This window comes from Solanum stenotomum, chromosome 2, assembly GCF_019186545.1.
Source record: "Solanum stenotomum isolate F172 chromosome 2, ASM1918654v1, whole genome shotgun sequence".
Taxonomy (NCBI): Eukaryota; Viridiplantae; Streptophyta; class Magnoliopsida; order Solanales; family Solanaceae; genus Solanum; species Solanum stenotomum.
In genome coordinates this window covers 4,927,629-4,951,606 of record NC_064283.1, presented here as the reverse complement: position 1 = coordinate 4,951,606, position 23,978 = coordinate 4,927,629, and the positions used below count along the sequence as shown (strand labels likewise).

At 36.2% G+C, this 23,978-nt stretch overlaps 3 protein-coding genes across 3 annotated transcripts; 2 read left to right on the top strand and 1 right to left on the bottom strand.

The window, feature by feature from the left end:
* Window positions 1-94: 94 nt before the first annotated feature.
* On the bottom strand, window positions 95-12,567 carry LOC125854730 (NADH dehydrogenase [ubiquinone] iron-sulfur protein 4, mitochondrial-like). The gene is given in 7 exon segments (XM_049534312.1): window positions 95-323; window positions 450-478; window positions 2,643-2,753; window positions 7,941-7,959; window positions 8,264-8,352; window positions 12,387-12,405; window positions 12,407-12,567. Coding segments are annotated over 7 exon segments (615 nt in total). The 5' UTR covers window positions 12,526-12,567.
* Window positions 12,568-13,424: 857 nt separating this feature from the next.
* On the top strand, window positions 13,425-16,194 carry LOC125855388 (exocyst complex component EXO70I-like). Its single transcript, XM_049535108.1, has 2 exons — window positions 13,425-14,245; window positions 14,747-16,194. Exons 1-2 carry the CDS (start codon window positions 13,427-13,429, stop codon window positions 16,091-16,093), a joined length of 2,166 nt encoding a protein of 721 aa, XP_049391065.1. The 5' UTR covers window positions 13,425-13,426; the 3' UTR covers window positions 16,094-16,194.
* Window positions 16,195-16,919: 725 nt separating this feature from the next.
* On the top strand, window positions 16,920-20,307 carry LOC125855397 (F-box protein At3g12350). Its single transcript, XM_049535118.1, has 2 exons — window positions 16,920-18,076; window positions 19,430-20,307. Exons 1-2 carry the CDS (start codon window positions 17,180-17,182, stop codon window positions 19,901-19,903), a joined length of 1,371 nt encoding a protein of 456 aa, XP_049391075.1. The 5' UTR covers window positions 16,920-17,179; the 3' UTR covers window positions 19,904-20,307.
* Window positions 20,308-23,978: the final 3,671 nt, after the last annotated feature.

Genomic DNA, 23,978 nt, shown 5'->3' with positions numbered 1-23,978 from the left:
CGTCTTCTTTCTTTTTGTTCTCCGTCTGTGCATATTTTACTAGGTTAGCACATATCAATAAACAAAACAGACGACAGACTAAAGTTTCGAATGCCTAGTTTATGTAATATGTTTTTCTTATTGGAGGATGATTATTTGATGGCAAACAAATATTATTGGCTGAATACGTGTTAGAATTCCAATGATAAAAGTATCTCCATCTGGCAGAAGTTTCTAGCATCTCTTGAAGGCAGCGGTGGCATTTGATTTTTGAAGTTGTCGCCAGAAATAGAGTTGAGGTGGGACCCTTCCATTTGAAGTTGTCTGCATATGATTTTGATTTTGACTCTAACCAGAAATAGAGTTGATAGACATAAAATTCACTCTATCTAGATGGACACGTATAAAACTCCACTTCAAGAACAAGTATGATTGAGAATGCTTTATTTTTTAAGAGGAGCCTTGGATTCAATAATGGTGTGTGAAACTTCTTGATTGTCAAAAAAATTTCTGTGTAACCTTTTTTGAACAATCGATGACTATACGTAATCAACTTCCTATAATAAATTTAATTTGGTAAAATCTGACTTATTTAACGGTGTATATAGATTGATCCATCTTTAAATATTCAAAAGTTGATGTAACGACATTGTCAGAGAACAAGTTGACAAGAAGTTTGGAGACTCGAATTGTGCTTTTCTTGGAAGTGGCTCTCTCAGGATCGCTGGAAAGATTGGGAGGTGGGATCTCTCACGACCGCATTACATGCAAGGGATAGCAGAATGGGAACTTATATATAAACGTGAATTAGTAACCTAAAGTTAAAAATAAATCAAAGGCTTAACTTTTAATTATTTTTTTATTTTTTTCTATCTAAGATTCAAAGTTATTTTTTTTATTTTTGATAAAAAAAATTTTATTTTTCTATGGTCTTAAACTAAAGATATATTTATATACCAAGGTATTTTTTAATCTTATGATCTTAAACCTATCATGTGGAAGTTAAATTTAAAAGCTAATAAAAAAAAAGAAACATTTTTTAATGTTTCGAAACAAACTAAAAAAGATAAATAAACTAAAAAATATATTGATATATTGTGTGTGTGGTGGGTGGGGAGAGATGGTAGTGGAGGGGACTGCCTCCAAATATATGAAGCCCCTTCCTCCAGCGGTTGGGCCCCGAGATAGGGAAAAGGCCTCTTCTTTCCTATCGAAAGAGTATACGATGGGGATGGGGATGGGGTTATAGGGCTTTCCCAATTGGATGAAAAAAAAATCTGGAAGTCTAAAGCCCGTACGAAGTTAAACTGTTTTAACTGTTTTATGTGGCTGTTGGCACTGTTTTTAACTGTTTTATGTGGCTGCTGGCCCATGACGCATATCTCACACACGATACCTAAAGAAAAGAGGGTGTAATTTATGCCGCAGGTGCTTCATGTGTAATAGCCAGGTGGTGTGCAGCAGTCCTTTTGTTTTTTTGCAATGTCCAGTGGTTGGTCCTCTTTTTTAAGCTCTCCAAGCAACTATAGTTAAGCCACCCACAATTAGGAGCTACTAACCAGTTAAAATTCTGGGGGTACCTCTTGAGAAGATTTGGTATACCATCCCGCCCACTTATAGTGGAGCTTGTGGAAGTAAAAAATGACAGATGTTTTGAAGGATAGTCGGTTAGTAGAGTTGAGTAAAGTCATTTATCTAATTTTTGGAGTTGGTTCCTCATGGTCACTCAGCTTAATGAAATTACCTAATAAAGTCATTTATATTTTTTTGTTCCAATAAAATCACTCAAATTCATACAAATATCTTATAAATTAACAATTGCTAGAAAACTACTTAGAAGTGAGTTGAAATGGTTTTGAATATAAACCACTCACCATCCAGACCATATATCTTAGAAGCTTGAGTGACCATTAGAGAACTCACTGTTGATAATCCAGAAGCGCTCATCCATTCATTTTAGAAGCTTGAATGATAGAAGGGATTCTATGGTGATGTGTGCCTGTGTATAAGGTGAATGTTAAACAAAGCTCTGTACATTAGACTGCAAACACAACCAACAAAATTGGCCTTGGGGTACATAGTTGAGCTAGTGTATTATGTAGTGACAATGCCTGCTTATAATGTCAATGTTAAACGAAGCTCTGTATATCAGACTCCAAACAAGACCAACAAAATTGACCTTGGAACATAGTCAAGCTAATGTATCATGTAGTAACAATTAGAACGAAATCAATTTGACATTTTTAAGTTCTAATGAAGCCAAACTCTATGAAATCAGTACTTCAGCATTAAAGTTATTAGTCATTCCAGAAGATAAGTCCGGGCTGGCAGTTGGCTCTCTTTCGATTTCTTCTCTAGAAATCTGATCAACTTGATATCTTTCATCACGGTTTTCTCTTTCACTAATTTAACTAATAAATACCTCAAGAACTCTTGAAGAAACTCTTAAGAGAAGTACTATCCATATTCTGGTACTCTTTCTACATCACAATCTTGGAAGCATGCAATGCAAGTCCAAAACCTTTTCTAATCCCACATGTCTGCTACAGGGAAATAACAACAGATTGTCTAAAAGCACAATAAGATCTCTGATGCAATATATTTATAAAGGAAACAAGAAAATTGGACAGTGTAGCGTTCAAAAGGACTTACAGTCTTACAATGTACTCCCAACCATGTTTCTCAGCAAATGCATTTGTTGCGTCTACACTATCAAACGATAACCCTGCCTCACCAACGTATGATAAAGGGTCTCCTGTGGATGTCCATCCAATCTGTTAACGAATCAATTTACCTCCATTAATTTACCTCCATTGAAGAACAATGAGCTAAGAAACAGAAGATAACATCTTCATATCTGTGAAGAAGCGTTTGTACAAAATGTGAAAATGAATTACTTGGAGAATCTAGTTACATCTTCTCCCTTATATACAATTGCATAAGATCCTTCTAGAATCTTCTATTGGTGGTTATACATTTATTCTAACTAACAAACTAAAACAGAATCTGTTAGGAATTATGTACAGCTAATTACAATCATCTACACTCAGGTCCACCTAAGTTACTGCTCCTATTTCATCACTCCCCCTCAAGCTGGCAGGCATGAATATATTCAAGATGCCCAGCTTGGATACCAAATACTAATGTTGTGATCTAAACAACCCCTTTGTCATAATGTCTGCTTGTTGCTCCTGCGTAGTTAAGTACAGTGGTCTGATCAACCCCTTCTGAATCTTTTCTCTAATAAAATGACAGCCTATTTCAATATGCTTGGTCCTCTCGTGATAAACTGGATTTGCAGCTATTTGCAATGCTACCTTACTGTCACAAAAATGGTCCACTGGCATCTCCAGTTCTTCTCCTAGTTCCTTGAACAGTGCTACCAGCCATACCACCTCTGACACAGTAGAAGCCATACTCCTGTATTCTGATTCTGCTGAACTTCTTGATATTGTTGTTTGCTTCTTTGACCTCCATGATATCAAGGCGGCTCCGTGTTTGATTAGGAACCCTGTCACAGATCTTCTTGTATTTGGACATGATGCCCAGTCTGCATCACAATATGCTGTTAGTTTGTTTTCCTTGTTGCTGCTCATTAGTATCCCCATTGCAGGCCGTTTTTTTACATATCTAACCACCTTGATTGCTGCCTCCATATGTGACTTCTTGGGATTCTGTAAGAACTGGATTAGTGTTTGTACTGCAAAACCAATGTCTGGCCTTGTTAGTGTTAAGTACAATAACCTTCCAATCAATCTTTGATATGATCCCACATCTGTCAAAACATGATCATCTGTAATTCCTCCTGCCTTATCCACCTCTATTGTTGTCAGCTTCAAGTTTGGATCCAATGGAGTCCATGATGGTTTTGCACCAGTCAGTCCTAATTCTTCTATCATCTCCAAAGCATATTTTCTTTGATTCATCAAAATTCCCTTGGATGATCTGCTGAATTCAATCCCCAAAAAATATCTCAGGATGCCAAGATCTTTAATCTTGAACTTAGCATGTAGCTCTTCCTTAGTCTGCTCAATCAGTCGTAAGTCACTACCAGCTACTAGCATGTCATCCACATATACTAAAACAACTACAATCTGCTCATGATGTCTTTTAATAAACAAAGAATGGTCCAAACTACTCTGTATAAAACCAGAATCTATCAAAGCATCAGTAAGTTTCACATTCCACTACCTACTAGCTTGCTTGAGACCATATAGGGATTTTACTAGCCTACATACCAACCTTGACTTCTCCCCCTGGCTAGAAAAACCCTCAGGGAGTGTCATATATACTTCATCAAACAAATCACCTTGCAAAAAAGCATTATAAACATCTAATAGATGAATATGCCAACCTGAAGCAACAGCAATGGACAAAACACTCCTAACAGTGACTATCTTGACAACTGGGGAAAAAGTGTCTTGATAGTCTAAACCAGCCTTTTGATTATAATCCTTAGCAACCAGTCTTGCCTTGTACCTTTCTATGTCGCCATTAGCTTTATACTTCACCTTGTATGCCCATTTGCACCCAATAGGGACTTTCCCAGGTGGCAAAGGTACCAACCGCCATGTCTGATTATCTTCAAGAGCCTTGATCTCTTCTTGCATAGCTGTGAGCCAGTTAGGATCCAAACAAGCCTCCTGATAATTCTGTGGTTCAGTGGTACAGGAAAAAGCCTGAACATAAGACTGATATTGCTTGGACAGGTTGGCATAACTCAAACTTTGTGATAATGGATAAAGAATCGACTCAGTAGCAGCAGTGGTAATAAAATCAGTCATCCAAGATGGTGGTTTTCTTGGTCTTGTAGACTGTCTAGTAATTACAGGAGGTGCAACATCCACTGCAGGCTCAGTCACTACAGTAGGTACTGCAACCTGTTCAACATGATTAGAGGGATTGGCCTGGACCATGTCATCAAGAAAACCTGCAGGATTTTCTAGAAACACAGGATGAGATGGAGATTGAGTCTTAAAAGGGAAAATGTCTTCTCGAAAAATGACATCTCTGGAAGTAAAAAATGAATGTGTAGCAAGGTTATATAAGGCATAACCCTTGGACACCTCAGAATATCCCATATGTACAGCAGTAACTGCTCTAGCTGTGAATTTGTCCCCAGATGGCAAGTTCTTGGCATAACACAAACATCCCAGGGTCCGAAAATGATCAATGGTACCTCTACAGGCATGAAACAATTCATAAGGAGTCTTTCCAATCAATGCTTTAGATGGTAATCTATTCATCAGATAAACAGCTCCCAATACACAATGTCCCCAGAATTTCAAAGGAATAGAACCTTGAAATCGAATGGCTCTGGCTAACTCCAAAATGTATCTATGTTTTCTTTCCACCACCCCATTTTGTTGTGGGGTGTAAACACATGATCGTTGGTGTAGAATGCCATGAGATTTAAACAACTTCACATTCAGAATTCACAAATTCTGTCCCATTGTCTGATCGCATTACTTTGATTGTTTTACCAAACTGTGTCAAGACTAGTTTAATGAAGTCTCTCAAGACAATTACAACATCACTTTTGAATTTTAACAAAAAAATCCAAGTCATCCGAGAATAGTCATCCACAATTGTCAAGAACAATTTATTGCCATCAAAAGTAGGTACATGAAAAGGTCCCCATACATCCAAATGTAGTAAATCAAAAATAGCAATAGATCTGGTACCACTACTAGGAAAAGGTATCCTAGTTTGTTTAGCAAGTGGGCAAATTTCACAACTATTGATTTCTTGCTTACAGTAATCATGGCTAAGACTAAAAACTTGTTGCATGGCTCCAGCAGATGCATGTCCCATTCTCTTATGCCAAAGTAAAGCATCTACTTTATTTCTTGTACCTATCAAACCTTTAATTTGTCGTAATCCTCTAAAGTGCTGATCATTATTCTCTGTTTGTCCTTTATGCTTTAACAAGTAGAGTCCATCTTTTTCTTCACCAATCTCCAACACCTTTCCATTTGAGAGGTCCTGGAATATACAGAAGTTAGGAAAAAATTGAAGTGAGCAATTTAGTTCCTTAGTTATCCTGGAAACAGACATCAGATTGAACTTAAAATCTGGTATGTACAGTACATTGGTTAACACCCTTCCATTCATTATTCCACAATTGCCAATATGTGAAACATCTACTGTTTCTCCATATGGTAAATACACCCTTTTATCAGAAACTTTAACAATTCCTTTACCAGCCATTAGCATTCCTTTGTGGGAAATCATATGATTAGTTGCTCCAGTATCGATTATCCTTTCTTCATTAGGTTTATTCATTTGAGGCGTATGAATATTACCTGTGGTGTGAGCATTTAGCACATTAGAGACAGATACATTACCTCCCATGTTAGCTGAATCAAACAGATGAGAGTGGAATGAGCTTCCTCCAGAATTGTCTTTATCCATCAGCCGCTGAAATTGATTATAGTGGTGTGGGTTCTCCATATTATGCATCAGTTGATTGTATTGGTGATGTGAGTAGTTCGGAGGTCCTGCTCCTGCCTCTCTATGCCAATCACCAGAGGATTTTCCAGAATCACCAGAGTACCTTCCAAATTCTCCTCGATTCTGATGGCATCACACCTTTTCCTCTATCAAAAGGATCCCTATAGGTATCGACACAAGAAGCTCTACCATGTCCTGTATCAGTGTTATTTTGTCTGTCATCAGATGTCCCGTTATAGGCTTGATTCCTCTGATCTCCACCCCTTGGATTCACAAGATTAGGATTGTTATCCTTCTTCCTAAACTTGAAATCAGGTGGGTAACCGATCAACTTATAGCAATTCTCCCTAGTATGCCCAGTCCTTCTACAATAATCACACTGAGAGTTCCAGTTCTTCTTCAACTTAGGATGTCCATTTCTTCCGGCCACCAAGGATGCAGTCTCCATGTTCGTCATTGATCCAGCAACATGTGCCATATTTCTTTGACTTTCCCGTTCAATCAACATTGAGTAAGCCTGATTTACAGAAGGAATTGGAATCAACATTAGAAGCTGACCTCTAGCTTGTTCATAGGACTCATTTAGGCCCATGAGAAACTGCAGCAATTTTTGCCTTCGCATGAACTCGGTAAAATCTCGTGATCTCGCACAATCACATCCAGGAAAAGGAGCTAAACTGTCAAATTCAGCCCAAAGCAAACGCAATCGAGTAAAATACTCAGAAATGCTACTCATTCCCTGAGTCAGAGATACAATCTCCCTGTGCAACTGAAAAATCCGCGATCCATCAGCTTTGTCGAATTGCTCTTTGAGATCTCTCCAAACTCCACATGCATCAGTCGAGTAGACAATTCCACTAAGCAATTCCTTTGAGACAGAATTCATTATCCATGAGAGAACAATTGCATTACAACGCTCCCATAGATCAACCAAATTTGTACCAAAACCTTCTTTTCTGCACTTTCCATCAATGAAACCCAACTTGTTTCTTCCAAGTATAGCAATCTTCATTGATCTGCTCCATACATAATAGTTCTCAGATCCAGTTAGTTGAATTGAAATCAACATCACTCCAGAAGAATCTGAAGAATTCAGATATAAAGGATGATTATGGCTTAATTTTTCCGGCAACTCATTATCCACTACAATCGCCATGTTTCTTCTGCGAACTCGCTCAATCAGACCATGTCAATGGCCACACAACTCTGATACCATGTTAACGAATCAATTTACCTCCATTGAAGAACAATGAGCTAAGAAACAGAAGATAACATCTTCATATCTGTGAAGAAGCGTTTGTACAAAATGTGAAAATGAATTACTTGAAGAATCTAGTTACATCTTCTCCCTTATATACAATTGCATAAGATCCTTCTAGAATCTTCTATTGGTGGTTATACACTTATTCTAACTAACAAACTAAAACAGAATCTGTTAGGAATTATGTACAGCTAATTACAATCATCTACACTCAGGTCCACCTAAGTTACTGCTCCTATTTCATCACAATCAATGGATTTTCCCACCTAAAAGATGCGATCAAACAGACACTTGGCTACAGTTCTATTAATTAAAAATAGTATCAGAAACAAAATATCTACATCGGCAAAACAGAGGCAGTTTTTGAAATTGCACTGTTTTAGAGACCTGAGATGCTGGGCATGCTGAAAAAAATGCTTACGAGAGTACCAACACTTAGGGAAAAAGTTCTCGCATAGAGAAATACAAGTTCCAAGGATTTGTTGCATCGATAATACTTAAATATCCAAAGTGTTCTCAGAGAATAAAATATAAATGTTTTATCATGAAAAGGTAAAGAGTGGTGGGTACTTCTGTGTAGACAAGAAATTTGTTTTCCACTTCCCAACCTTTCCAGAGCCTTGTTGAGTTGCAACTCTTGCAGGTGAATAAACAATGACCTGAAGAATCAATGTTCAAATATCCCCGAAAAAGTTAGTCTATCCACAGATCCATTAACTGACCAGCAAAAGAAGTAGGCATATTTGTCAATGAACTCAAGAGGTATGACCTATATATTGCTTCAGATGAAAAAAAAGGCTAAATAACTAATATAACCAAATGCCTATGTTTCATCTGGAAGAATAAGAACAGGAATTTCCAGTAAACTGTGAACTCTAGAGGTATGACCTATATACTGTTTCAGATGAAAAAAGCAAAGGCTAAATAACTAATATAACCAAATGCTAAGTTTCATCTGGAAGAATAAGAACAGTAATTTCCAGTAAGCTGTTGAGAATGGCATGCTCGATGCCTCAGTATCTGCATCTGCTTCTTTAGTCTAGAAAGGGAAGGGAAAAGTGAAGATGATGAGGACATCATCGAGGGAAATTCAAATTGGGGAAAAATACATGTGTACAGACCACATACCCTTTATCCCCACAAGAGAACACATGCACTCATCTCAGCAAATTTGTGCAATTTGAGTTGGAGCAAATCTCAGTCGTATGATGAGAATAAAGGACAGCTAGGAATAGATAATAAAGGGTCCACTAGAGTTGGTTAATTTGTTATAGACTAGGCAATAGAATTAAGGAGCTCATTAGCTCATCTTCTGAATTTATTCACAAACATTCATCTCCTATTTCTACCATTCAGTAGAGAGCACAAACAGCCTACTTATTTATATGACTATATGTGCAATGTAGTTTTTCTTATTAATCTTAATCTTGTTTTACATCTTTTATCACTCCTCCTGCGTACCCTTTTTCAACACTTTCTTCAGTTAATCAAAAAGTTCTTAATTTTGTTTCTACTATGGCTGAACCATCTACTTATGCACAAGTTGCTATGCACCCTGGGTGGCAGCAGGCTATGGCATGTGAACTTGAAGCCTTGGAGGCTTAACAAGACTTGGAAGTAGTTCAACTACCTCAAGGGAAAAAATACTCCCCTTGTAAGTGGGTGTTCAAAAAAAAAAAAAAAGGTATGATGAGAGTCTTGAAAGATTAAAGGCAAGACTTGTTGTTAGGGATGATATCCAAAGAGAATGTGTGGATTTCAATGAAAGCTTCTCCCCAATTGTGAAGATGACCACCATAAGATGCATTTTATCTATAGCAGTCAAAAGAGGTTGGCCTTTATCACGATTGGATGTTAATAATGCATTTTTACATGGTAAATTACAAGAAGAGGTCTATATGAGGTTCCCCCCGGAATGTCTTCTCGTAGTCCTAATCATGTTTGAAAGCTTGGGAAATCTCTCTATGATTCAAGACATGATTCATGCCAATGGTATTCTAAGCTTACTTCTGCTCTCAATTTCAAGGGATTTATTTCCTCTTTAAATGATTAGTCCTTATTTTTTTTAAAGGATGATGATTCAATTTCTTAAGTTGTTGTTTATGTGGATGAGACATTATTTTGACCGGTAACAACTCAGATGAACTCACTCTACTCAAAACATTCCTTGATACTGAATTAAAATCAAGGATCTTGGGGACTTACATTATTTTTTTGGGACTTGAGATTTTAAGGCAGCCTCATGGTCTCATTATTACTCGGCAGAAGTACACTTTGGAGTTCCTTTCCGAATATGATTGCTCCCATCTGCCACTTGTTTCTTCACCTCTTGATCCTACAACAAAATTACAAGCTCATTATGGACATAATTTGATAGATCCTACTTGTTATAGACGACTTACTGGCAAATTGATTTACCTCACTCATAGTCGACCAAATATTTGCTATGCAGAGCAGCATCTCTCTCAGTATATACAGGGTCCCTGGACATCTCATTTTTCAGCTGCACTGCGAGTTCTTCAATACCTCAGGAACAATCCCAGTCAAGGTCTGTTTCTGACAAGTGATCTTTCTGTCAAATTGGTTGCTTTCGCGATGCAGATTGGGGATCGTGTGTCGATTTGCGTCGATCAGTCAGTTGATTTTTTGTCACTCTTGGAGGCTCACCTGTTTCTTGGAAGCCAAAAAGAACAGGTTTCCATTTCCTTATCCTCAGCAGGAGATGAGTATCGCTCCATGAGAAGAGTTGTGGCTGATATGACATGGCTCAATTGTCTTCTTATTGATATGGGATCTCCGACTCTGATTTACTCCGAAAGCCACTTCGTACGGAAAACAATTCCTCGCACGCCTGATTTCTCTGTCTTATGTTCCAGCTTCTTCTCAGGTCGCCGATCCCTTCCCCAAAGCCCTATCTGGGCCATATCACCACACCGTTCTAGGCAAATTGGGGATCTCTCCTTGCCCGTCCAACTTGAGGGGGTGAAGGGGTGAGGATGAGAATGGTATGCTCTATTCCTCAGTATCTGCGTCTGCTTCTTCAGTCAAGAAAGGAAAGGGGAAAGTGAAAACGACGACAACAACCCCATCGATGGAAATTCAAATTGGGGAAAAATACATGTGTTAAAAGACCAAATACCCTTCATTCCCACAAGTGAACACGTATACTCCATCACAACAAATTTAAGTAATTTGTGCTAGAGGAAATCTCAGCCGTATGATGTGAAAAAAGGACAACTAGGAATAGATAGTAAGCAGTAATGAATTGCAGTGTTTCCATGGTTAACACTCAAAATTAGAAAACGTGCAAAAACCACTGACAACTAAGCATCCCAATCTCTCCCTATTTCGTTAGAAAAAAGAAGGCAGAACTAAAGAACAAACAGGAACTACTTGAATTTGTTCTCAAATATGTTTCTGGAGATCTTCTTGACAAGAACTATATAAAGTAATGGAGTTAATTGCTTTGACAAGAAATATAAAAAAATTTCAAATGGAACTAAGTTGATATAAATATATGCAAAAATTCTATATTGATGCCTACTTTATTTCAAGTTAACAACGTTCCCTTTATTGGCTTACAGACGACGTATCTGCAGTTTGTCAACCAATCTAAGTTACATAATGCAGAACAAAAAGTTGCCAAATTCACGTACACCAATAGTACTCAAAACTTGTTCTTACACACTTTACGGGCACCTTAACAGAGACATACAATGTGAGTCAAACGAATTGAGATGGAAATATTTTTTATCAGTAATTTGAGATGGAAATATTATGAGTTAGCAGGACCAAAAAGTGTGCTAAGTAACTACCTAATGTCTTCATCCACTACGCTTCGGGTATGCGATTCAACATTGTAAATACCTTAAAATTTATCATATCTTCTCATTAACTAATGTGAATTAGTAGTGAATAAAGAAAACTATAACTACATTACTAGTCTATAAAGTTCTCTACTTGATGGCAGGGGTATAACTTGAAGCAAATAAACTGTATATACAACTGTCGTTGAGAGTGTTCACCATTGATTGAGACACAAATTGGAGAAAATTGACACGTAGAGCATAATGTGCTTAAGATTTATCCTTAATAAATGAAATGTGAAATCTATGAGCAGGTTGATGTTACTAACTACTCACACTATAATATTCTTTCTATCTCAAAAAGAATAAACAAGATTTAAAGTAGGAGAACCAATCTATGTACTCCTAATTATTATTTTTATAACTGTAGTGCCCTAGCCAACTTCCGACTATTTCCACTGTATACCTACCATCTCCCACCAGAAGTCTCAATTTAAATTCTAACAAAGACCAAAATATTATTGATTTCTTCCTTATTTTCTTGTTTACATTCCTACATCAGTTATTTATTTTTATTTTTAAAAAATAACATATATAAAAACTACATAAAATTATAAAGAGTATCATTAGTGGTCAATTTGATTAGATATTAGCTCAGAATCTGCTCATGAAAGAAAAATTCACAATTTTTTTTCACAATGAAACATAAAATACTCTGTGTAAGTTTAATTTAGGATCAACATCATAAAACGACCTAAGTATTTCCAAATATTGAACTTGAAATTCGAACAGCAGAAAAATAATTAAGACTATTGTAGAGGAATTTAGCACGAATACAAAAGCAACAATGAAGATTCACAGTAGAATAAGGTTGATGAAGTACGTACTCTGCGAGGACGATGTTCCTGGCGAATTCTAGACTGTGCCTACTTGACCGGGTTTGATTTCGACGAAGAAGAAAACCTCGTCGGAGAAACCTGTGAAGATCTGATAGACTGTGAATGGACGCCGGAGAAAACTCGCCATTGCAGAACGAAATCGTGTGAAATTACGCTATGAATGAGCGGGAAACAGCTGAAATGGACAAATTAGTTTCTGGCAAGTGCTATTGCTTTGTTGGCCTAAGAAGTTCCAGCTCCTGCTTTTGGGCTTCATTTGGGCCATTCTCTGTTTTGGGCCAAATTAATATTTCAGGGTCAAAATTCATTTAAATGATAATCTCTGCTAGTAAAGAAATGGTAAGAGACGCCTGAGGAAACAATTGAAACACAAAAACTGATTTTGGTCACCATTGTTTAAGTATTACTTTTTTCGTTCTAAAATAAGTGTTATATTAGAAATTCAAAACAAAGCCAACAATTATTTCCAACTACACTCTTTTATTAGTAAAAATTTATTTCTTCTTAATTTTTTAATGAGCGTGAAATGAACTAAAATGACACTTATTTTGAAACGGACAGAGTAAAGAAGAAAAATGAAAAGGTAAAAGTCATCAAAGGTTTTCACTTCCGACAAGCAAAGACATATAATATGATAAGACGGCAAAATCAATTAGGAATGTCAATTGTGTCGCTTTTGTTATATGTATTTGCCATTTGTTCTTTCGTTCTCATCGAGACTTAGTCCTCGGTAATTTCTCTCCTGTCTTCTTCCTCTTTTTGCCACCATTTTGATACCCTCGGGCTCGTTTGGTAGCTGGATTAGCTACGACGGAATCTATGCAGTTATATATATATATATATATTGTATTAGTTATTCCACTTTCTTTCTTGCATAAATTAGTAATCAAAATGTCGTATAAGTTATAAGAAAATTGATACTACGAATAACTTATTTCTTATCCAGCTACAAACGACCCTCATTGTTTTATATGAAATATTAATTACACCCCACAAATCAAGAATCATCATCAATCACTGAAAAAAAAATGTCAATGGAGGAGCTAAAACAAGATGATCAAATTATTTCCAAGCTTAAACAAACTTGTTCTGATCTCAACAACCTTCTTCAACTCTCATTCAATGTCGAAACAAGTTTATCTGAAATAGAAGATAAATTTAATGTAATGCAAGAAAATCTATCCATTGCTTCAAGAAGAATAGCTCCATTACAATCACTTTCCATTGCTAATAAGGCACTCGATACGAAGATCAACCGAGCAATTTCTCCAGCTCTTTCACTTCTTGAAAGTTTCAAACTTTCTGAATCCCTCCAGCGTAAGCTTCTTGAACTTTCTTCTAAATTAGCTAACGAGAAATCGTTTAACAAGAGGGTGGAGAAGTTGATCAAGTATGTTGACACGGTGGATGATTTGAATGAGGCGGTTAATTCAATTAGTAGAGAGTGTGAACCAGCTATTCAGAAGTTGCAAGAAGTTGTCGAGTTTTTAAGCAGGACTAAAGCAACTGATCAATTCAGGACGCATCGATTGAGAGAGACTTTGATTACACTTAAAGCTCTTTGTGAAACTGAAGTTGATGCTATGAGATTTGATGGACTGCTTGATGATGCTTTGTTGAATTTGCAAGATGAATATGAGAGTTTGTTGAATAAAATGAGGCAGAGGAATTTTTTTGAGGCAAAAAGTGATCGCGATGATGATGATGATCACGATGATGTTGTTGCTGCAGCAGATACGGTGTCTACAGATTTGGGAAGTGAATTAGAAGTTGAAGTGCTTACAAGAATCTCTGAGACATTGGCTGCAAATGACTGTCTTGATATATGTATTGATATCTTTGTGAAGGTAACAACTTTCTCCTTGATTTTATACAACAGGTATATGAATCCATGACTGTAATCGTTTATATGTTGTTAGGATCAAACGTTTATCATCATGCCAAAAGTTCTAACTGATAGCAAGACTAAGCCCACCAGGCAAGCACCATGTTCAATCATGACTCTGACCTAGGCCACCCCAGCCCCCTCGTGGGCCTTGCCATAGGCAGGATGTTAGTGTTATCCAACATATTAAATGATGTGATCATTTCATATAAAAGCTAAAAGTTTAATCTATTAGTGAGAAAATATGTTTAATTATTTACTTAATTATGTCTTCAACACTGGCTTTTGACTAAATATAGGCCTTGAATCACAGTTAAAAACTTCTAGTAACATATATCTTAATCTGCCACTGGGACGGAGGGAGTATTATTTCATTCCAACAGTTTTGGAGTTTGCTCAATGGTTTAAGATTTAATGTATATGGTTACTAATAATGATTATGGTATTCTGCTTCATCCCATAGGTAAGATACAAAAGAGCAGCCAAAGCATTGATGAGACTGAACCCGGAGTACCTAAAAACATACAGTCTGGAAGAAATTGATGAGATGGAATGGGCAAGCCTAGAGACCGCGATATCCCTTTGGATCCAACACTTTGAACTTGCTATCAAGAATGTATTTGTATCGGAAAAGAAACTCTGCTGCCAAGTCTTAGGCACAATAATGGATGGAGTAATATGGCCTGAGTGTTTCGTCAAGATAGCAGACAAGATAATGGCTGTCTTCTTTAGATTCGGGGAAGGGGTTGCACGAAGCAAGAAAGAACCTCAAAAGCTGTTTAAACTGCTAGACATGTTCGAATCACTAGAAAAGTTAAAGCCCGAGTTCTCAGAGATTTTTGCTGGTGAAGCTGGTGCTGATATCTGTTCGCGATTTAGAGAACTGGAGAAACTGCTTGTACATTCCTCTACCAAAGTCTTCTTTGAGCTTGGCCTTCAAATTGAGGCTAATCAGGATGTTCTTCCACCTCAAGATGGTTCGGTTCCAAAACTTGTTCGTTATGCTATTAACTATCTCAAATACCTTCTAACTGATGCATATAGCGCGACAATGATCAGAGTCCTCAGGACTGAACAAATATGGAAAGCTGGAGTACTTTCAACCCCCGAAACAGATGAAAACTTGCTTAAAGACGCCATGTTCAACATTGTGGATGCCATACGGAGGAATGTTGAATCTAAGAAATTGAGGTACAAAGACAAAGTATTGCCTCACGTGTTTGTCATGAACACTTATTGGTACATTTACATGAGGACTAGAAGTACAGAACTCGGAAAACTCATGGGAGATCAGTATATGAAGAAGACATACAAAATTGTGGCTGAAGAATCAGCTTATTCATATCAAAAACAAGCTTGGGGTCCTCTAGTGAGGATGTTGGACAAAGAAGAACTTAAAAGAGTTGACAAAGACGGACTTACTGCTATGATACGAGGGAAAATGGATGCGTTCACTAAAGGATTTGACGACATTACTCAAAGACATAAAAGCTTTTATCACATCCCTGATGCAGACTTGAGAGAGCAAATGAGAGAATCTACAATGAAGCTTGTTGTGCCTGCATATACCGAATTCTTGAACAATTTCGCGTCTTCTTTACATGTCAAGTCTTATCCTTCACCAGAATACATAGAAGATACATTGAATCAGATGTTTGAGGTTGTTGATAATCATAAGAGCTCTGGAAAATCATCTTTGAGGCCGCGACAAATGAGAGATCCTTCGGATGGTAGTAAATCATTATCAGGCGAACAATCTCGCAGGAGCAAAGACTTCAGGAGGTCCAAGACGAGTGCCATTGATACCTGATAAGATTTTTCAAGTAATGTAACTTGAAGGACAACCATTTATTTGAAAAAATGTTATGGAAATATTTTTCTTGGTAATATTTGTGTTAAGCTTACCACCACAAAAAAAAAGAGTCACAAACATGATAGATGTAACAAATTATGAGAAGTTAAATAAATATTTCGTGCAATCTTTCAAGTTAAAAAGAGAGCAACGTTATTTATTTAACCAATCGATCAAAATAATTACATTTCCTAACCAAACATAAAATATGTATTTTATGTATCTCATATACAAATACACAATAGGTTTGATTCCTCCATCTTATAATAGCCTTCTTTAATTCAATTTTTTATAAAAGAAAAAAAAGTTATTTACGAAATCTCGAACAATTGAATCAAGATTTTATTCTTCAATATCTACGTGAGATGTAAAAGTAAAGTGAGATATCATAATTACATTATCAAGTTATTATTTTTTGCATTATTTGAAATATTTAAAACTTTAAAAAATCAAGTCAAAAAATTGGGTTTATCTCATATATAAAAGCTCAAATATGTATCGAACTTTGATAAAAAGGCTCTTCTATGTCATTCGTTAGAAGTTTGGCTCATCTATGTCATTTTCGTTTGAGAAATTCATTCATGTCATTATGTATTAACGAAAATGGATGAGTCATTTTTTCAAACGAAAATGACATAGATAAACGAAACTTTTAACGGATAACATAAATGAGTGTTTAGTCCAGTTCAATGGCATATTTGAGTTTTTCCCCTTATATTATTCAAAATTAATATTAAAAAAAAATTAAGGTAATATCTAAAATTGAAAACTTAATGTAGTTGGTAACCTGTGTAAAAATAAATAAAAAAATCCAACTGAATTTACTACTCATTTTTTCCGTGCAAGTTTCCTTCAAAGCTCCCCAGCTGAATCCACACATTCAGAAGAGAATAATCCCATTTCCCAAATAGAATAATTCCATCATCAAAATCTTCTCCTTTTTTAAATCATCTGAATCTTCTCTCAACCAAGACTATTACGCTCAATCAAAACCCCCAAATCACCAATTCCAAAGAAAACTCAAGTACCAAATTCGAACAAAAAATGGCAAAACCAGATGAAATTCATGCCACTTCTTTATCATTCACTGATTTCCCAGAAGATGTGCAGCTTTGTATCCTCTCATTCCTCACTCCATCAGATATCTCCAATTTCGCCTGTACTTCAAAGCGCTTCGTTTCTCTCTGCCGTGATGACCCAAAACTCTGGTTTTCCATGTGTAACCGCCAATGGGGATCCAAAACACAGATTAACAAATGGGGTAACGGTAAGATCTCGTACAAGCTTCTTTACAATACCCTTTTGGAGTATGAGAATCTCATTGGGTTCTGGCGCCGGAGTGGTGCTGAATCTGATTCCCCGTTGATCTTTTTTGAGTGGGGTCCGTTTCATATAGCTGGTTCGAGGGTGAAACCCTCGAGAACTGGTACTTATGAAGTGATAAAGTTGCCATTTTTATGGATGGGTATTACCTCTAAGGGTGAAATTGTTAATTATCTTGACCCTGTGGGGAAGGTGGAGTTATCGGAAAATGTCATGAATTTAGATGATTTGGGTGTTGTGGAGAGTGAATTGGTTCCAGTGAATGTGAATTTCGTGGGAAGAACTCATGTTGTTGTGGAAGAAAATGGTACTTCATTTGGGTACTCGTGTAATTCTCCACAGAATAGAGGATTTAAGAAAGTTTCAAGCTCAGGGAATATGAAGGAAGAGGAGTACGAGGATTTATGTGTGTCCCCTGGGAGTTTGCCGGACAGGTTGATGTCTGATATTTATCAATATTTTGCTAACAAGACAAGTCCTGGTGGAAATGGGTCGGCGAGGAGGCAGAGAAGGAGGGAGAGGGAAAGGCAGGGAAGAAGGAAGTGGGAGCCTGAAAATTATGTGAAAATAGTGAATTGTTCACCTACGCCAGCCAGGCCTTTGCAGGGCTTGTGGAAGGTCTTGTTCCTGATACTTTTTGCTTATATATAATTTTGCAAATTTATTCTTGTGTTTCTTGCCCGTGGAAGTGTTCTGTTAGAGAAAAACTTGATCTTTATGAGCAGTTCTTTTATGAAATTAAGGTTTGGCCTTTGATTTTGTTCTTAAAGATTTATATTCGTATAAGTAAAGCTTCTAACTTTGTAGAGACAACTATGTAGCTGGTTAAGGTGTAATCAAAGGCTGACCTTAGTAAGTATAAGTAAAAGTAAGTAAAGAATGAAACTTTATAGAGATGACTAGGTAGAGCCTTGAGTTTTGATAAGGTGTAAATGCTTGTGATTGTAAACCGGGTAATATGCATGTATTTATTCTGAGTGTCGAATTGATATAAAGTATTAACCTTCATAAAGTGTTTGAGCAAGGTATATGACACAAAATTACTCTAAGCAGGGGAGCTGTGCTTTAAACCCCCAAAGTTTTGGTAATTTGTTCTAGTTATCTTAGTTCTAACATTATGATGCCACTAACCATTATGTACATGAAGAGTGATTTCTGACTTGTTTTACCAATATCCTTATTATATTTTCTGGTTTCTAAGACAATGACCTGAAGGAGGTTGATCATAGTTGGTATTTGTGTGGTCCTTCTGTATTCCAGCTTATTCCTCTTGGTAAGAAGTATCATTTGACCAATTTACTAGTAAGAGGTCCAAATATCCTTCCGGAACTTGAAGGGTAACTTCCGGTTCCGAAATTCCAAGTGATTTTACTTCTCAACCAAGACATAGATCTGGACTTGTACATTTAAATTAAATGCTGGTCTTGCTTGATGGCTCAAGTGTCCTACTGCCTCTTTGGAGGTTTTCAGCTGTAAGTGCTTGCGGCTGTATCCCTTCTAGTCCTTACCCTAAAGATATAGGTTTATTAATATTTCCAATCAATGATGTATCAATTTTCACAGGATTTTTAAAGATTCCTTCAGCTATCATGTTCTATCATCTATGAGTCTCGTTCTAGCTAATTTATAGGGTGTAAAGTTGAACTGTTTTGATTAATTTCGGTAATGTGACTATGTCTGATGTACATCCCCGCGTGATCATTTTCTTCTGATTATCTCTGTTTAGCCAAACTACTGTGCTACTAAATATTTATCAGTTAAGGTGTATAATTTCTATAATAGATCAACCCATCACCCTCATGAGTCATGGGAAACCTCCATTGCCTTTGTTTGAACTGCATGAATTGCAGAGTATTTAGTTTGCCAGTTTGTACATACTGTGTACCTCCCTTTTGCTGAAACGCAAAATTGGGAATGCTTAACTGCAAAAGGCCTGCTCATGTGATGTTTTGGCTTTGCTTTTCACTGCAGGGATTCCGCGATGAAACAACTTTGGAGTTCTTCCTTGTCTCATATGATGATATTGGTGGCATTGCTTGCAGAAGGCTTGTTGAATTATGTAAACCTCTCTCTGCCAATGCCCCAGTATTTTGGACTTTGAATACCACATTCATTGAGGCACCTTTATCTTCAGAGGAAGAAAACATATATGAGAGTCGCATGCATATTCAGCCCCTTGCTGAAGCTGATGACTTATGTGAGATTCTGCCTAGTGCTGATAAGAGAGTAATTTTGTGCATGCTTTTCATGAACTCAAGCTACGACTTGGTTATTCCTGATCTGGCAGGAAGCCCCGTTAATCCTAGGCAGGCGGAGGGAAGGATTTGGCAGTATGAAAATGGAACCTTTGGTTTTGGGTTTCTGCGAGACAATCACGTTATAGACTTGAGATGTATTGCTCAGAATGGTCGGATTTTGGAGGCAGCAGATATTTCTGGTGAATGATCTTGCTGTGTACATTAATAGACAAAAGAGAGAAAGTGCAGCAGGAGTTCCTATTTTTATTCTTTGTACATATTAGTAGGCTTTTTATGTTAGGAAAATTGTGGTTCTGTTGTAACATCTTGTGACAGTAGAATGTTAATTGCAATGTAACCTAGGTATTCTCAAGCTTCCTTTTCTGGGAATGGATTCAACTCCTTTCCTACTATTTATACTTTCCCATTTGGATTCTTTCAGTTTCATTTTGACATGGCAGGGTGTAAAGACAATTTGCTGATACTTGATTATCTATCATGTTGAACTTTGATCTACTCATTAATCAGCATTTAAAGTTTTCATTGTGTGTAGCATTTTATATCTTTGTTACCTCTCCCACGATGTTGATTGTAATTTGAGGTTAGCTACTAGCAGTATGTATTACTATCTGTTGCTTAATTTGTTTTGTATCTTGCTATTTTTGTTATCATATTTTTCTTTGCAACTCTGCTTTGAAAACATTCCTTTTGAGCCGAGGGTCTATTGAAAACAATATCTCTACTGTTTTATTTAGGAAAATATTTTAGACTGGTTTAAGAGTCGCCACTTAATTTTTAAGAAAAATCAAGAAAACTATTTGTTTTCAAAAGACTAAAACAGGAATCTGATGAAAATATAAGGGGGTTCGGGGGTTCATATTAGTGTTCTAGGAAGGATTTTAAAGCACCTAGAAACACCCGCTAATGCGGTTATCCGACAATTAATTATTTGGCTAAAATAATTTTAACTTAACTCATCTTACAAATTTGAACTATTTTGTAGTCGAAACTATTTCAGAGGGGAAAAAGAAAAATGTTGAAATACTATCATCTAAGTGAGGTATTTTCCTTGCAAAAATTCTTTAAGTCCTTTTAAAGGTGATCGATTTGGTAAAGTTATTAAAACGAAATAAGCGTCTTTAAGGGATTTGAATTTTTTGACCTTAAGATTAACGACAAATACTAGCAAGTAAAATGAGCACAATAAGGTAAAGAGAGAAAGAGAGTTAGGCCCAAATCCGGTTTCTGTCCGCCTGGACCAGTATTTGGGCCCATTTTCGTTTTGGGCCTTTGGCCCATTTGAGTCATCTGCACCCGTCCCAGTCTAATATATAAGACATTTCTTTGGGCCTTAGGCCCAATTTTTCACCTGTCCTAAATTCTAACGAAATAATAAACACAATGACTAAATAGGCTTATGCCCAAAAGTACAATTCCTTTGTATAAAGAGTGGGTCTTTGACCCAATCTTTCCAATTCTCCTTTGCTTTCACATCCATCCAACTTCAAAACCTGATCGCTGGTGCCTTATCCTTGCCAATATATTTGAGAAGGACGGACTTTGGAAAGAAAGAATCTTGGGCCTTCACGGCCTAACTTGAAATGCAACTAGTAGAAATAAGAGTCCAAGAGACTCAACCGGCAGGTTGTACCCAAACAAAGAAAAGGAATTAGATCACACTCCATCTAACGGGAGAAAAAAAAATAAATAAAGGAAATTTAACATTTTAGAACAGACCACCATAAGCCAATAGAGGCTGCATTCAAAACTAGCAAAAATTAATTTAACGTTCGAGCCAAGAAAAATGCAACACACTTTTTGCAAATAATTAAGTCATTTAAATAAAGAAGACAATCCCGACTTAAAAGAGACCCACGTTGTCTGAAAAAAGCATGGTGAAAGTATCAATAAACTATATCAATTTAATGGCTAAATCATAATCACATACAAAAAAAAAAAATAAAAAAGAAAAGAATACAGAAAGTAAAACTCATTTAGAGCACTCCTTCGATTAAATCAATCGAGTGATATATGAATTTGTTCTCATATAAAGAGAAATAAACAGAGAAGGGCATAACTTTAGCATGTTTCAATAACGTATTAATTTACCACTAAGGAAAAATGCATATATTAATTTACAACTAAGGAAAAATGCATATATTAATTTACAACTAAGGAAAAAATGCATATATTAATTTACAACTAAGGAAAAATGCATAACTCTAGCATGTTTCAATAACGTATTAATTTATAACTAAGGAAAAATGCATATATTAATTCACAACTAAGGAAAAATGCATAACTCTAGCATGTTTCAAAGAGTAAACTATACAAGAAAGCATTTTATTAAATGTTTTCAAACATATCTTAACAAGAGTTTCTTAACACAAGGACATGCAAAGGACACGTATTTCATTAACTCAAACAATTATGCTATAACCAAATAATAAATTGTGAAGTAGCAACATTCACCAAACTAATCAGTAAAACATAATTGGAATCAAAACAAGAGGAAATTAAATCTAAAAAAAAAAAAGAAGCAAATGGATTAAATTGTTGCCAATATTTACACGGGAACACTTAAGGAAAAAAAAAGAAAAAAAAAACCACTACATGAAGCATATGTTTAAAGGAGAGAAATCACAATAAATATAAAGCTAATTAGGATCAAGCCATTCTGCAATTTTAACAAATAGACACTAATTACTATGTCAATTATTTAAGGCCAACCTTCTGTAACTTAAAGCAACAATGAGATATTAAAGCATTATTTAACATGATAAGGGAACGAAAAGAAAACACTAATTTGAACCAATATTTGTATATTATTAGGCAGTGAATGTCTCATAACAAGAAAAATAATAAACACAGAAAAGAGAAGTAACAAAACTTAAATTAGCCAATTTATTAATCCATTTCATACTTAGAGCTTCACTAATCTGGACAAAACTTTAAAATTTTAACAAAATCAACACAAGCTTGGGTACATAATGGCAACGATATAGTGAGGAACATGATAAAGGCATTTGAGGCATGATGAAATAGTGATGTTAGAGACCAAATTCGATACTTCAGATGCGCAAATGAGAAACTAAACCACAATGAAATCCATAATGAACTAAATGTCGAGAAGCCACTAAACAATAAAAAATGAAATCAACAGAGAACATTAAAACAGAAACCAACCAGAACTGAACTCAAATCTACGAACTAAACAACATCTTGGCTAAGATAGATTGAGATGTTGAACGGAGTTTACCTTTTTAGGAGCAGCGAATCCGAGACAGAACGAGCAGAGGGGACAACGAGCTTCTTCCAACACCACACCCCAAACTCCGAGAGTTCCGACGAGCTTTGCAAACAGTGAGCAGGGAAAGAAAAAGAAGAACAAGGAAATCTCCTATTCTTTGCAGCTAGTGATTTTTTGTGTATTCTTGCCTTAGTATATTTTTTCCACTCTATCCTCTGATTATTTTTTTTTCTAACCCAAAACTTTCAATTTGAAAAAAAAAAAATCCCCCCCAAGACAAATGAATGATCCAAGAATATATAGCCAAAACTAGGGTTCAGGATAATGGGGGGAAAGGACGAAAATTCGGATGAGAATCGGCTCCATTTCAAAAATTTGAATTCAAAATTCTTTCACCATTTCGGCTAAACACTTTTTTCTACAAAAATTGTCCCATTCCGGAAGAGGAAAGGGGTAGGACGCGTGCTCTGCCTTGCTGTACGTTCCTGGTCGTTTTTTGCGTGTTGAAGGAGAAGAAGACAAAGGTGCAGGGGTCTGGGTCGGTTTGGGATGTTGTACATATGGGTTAATTGGAATTATATTGGAATGGGTTTCTTTAGAATTGAATTTGGGCTGGGAATTGGAATGGGAATTATTTGTTGTTGGGCTGCAGAGAATGGGCTGCTGGTAAGTTTAATTGGAAATAAGGAATGGGAAGTGAGTTTGGGCTGAATTGGGTCACTTTAAATGGCCCAAAATGGTTTTACAAATGAGTTAAGGTAGGGAAGGGTTAAATTTGCAAATATAAATGGCTAAATGAATTGCAATGATAGCCATAGAATTCACAATATAACCGAATTGAATTTAATTTATAAATTCGGCTAAAATCTAAAATTAATTAAGGAGCTTCTTAAACTTAATGAAATGAAGTAATTAACTTAATCATAAACCGAATGATTTAAAAATATAAACTATTATATAACTAAACTAATTAACCAAATATTTAATTAAAACAAAATCTTTTTGAGATGATTTTCAAATATTTATAAAACAT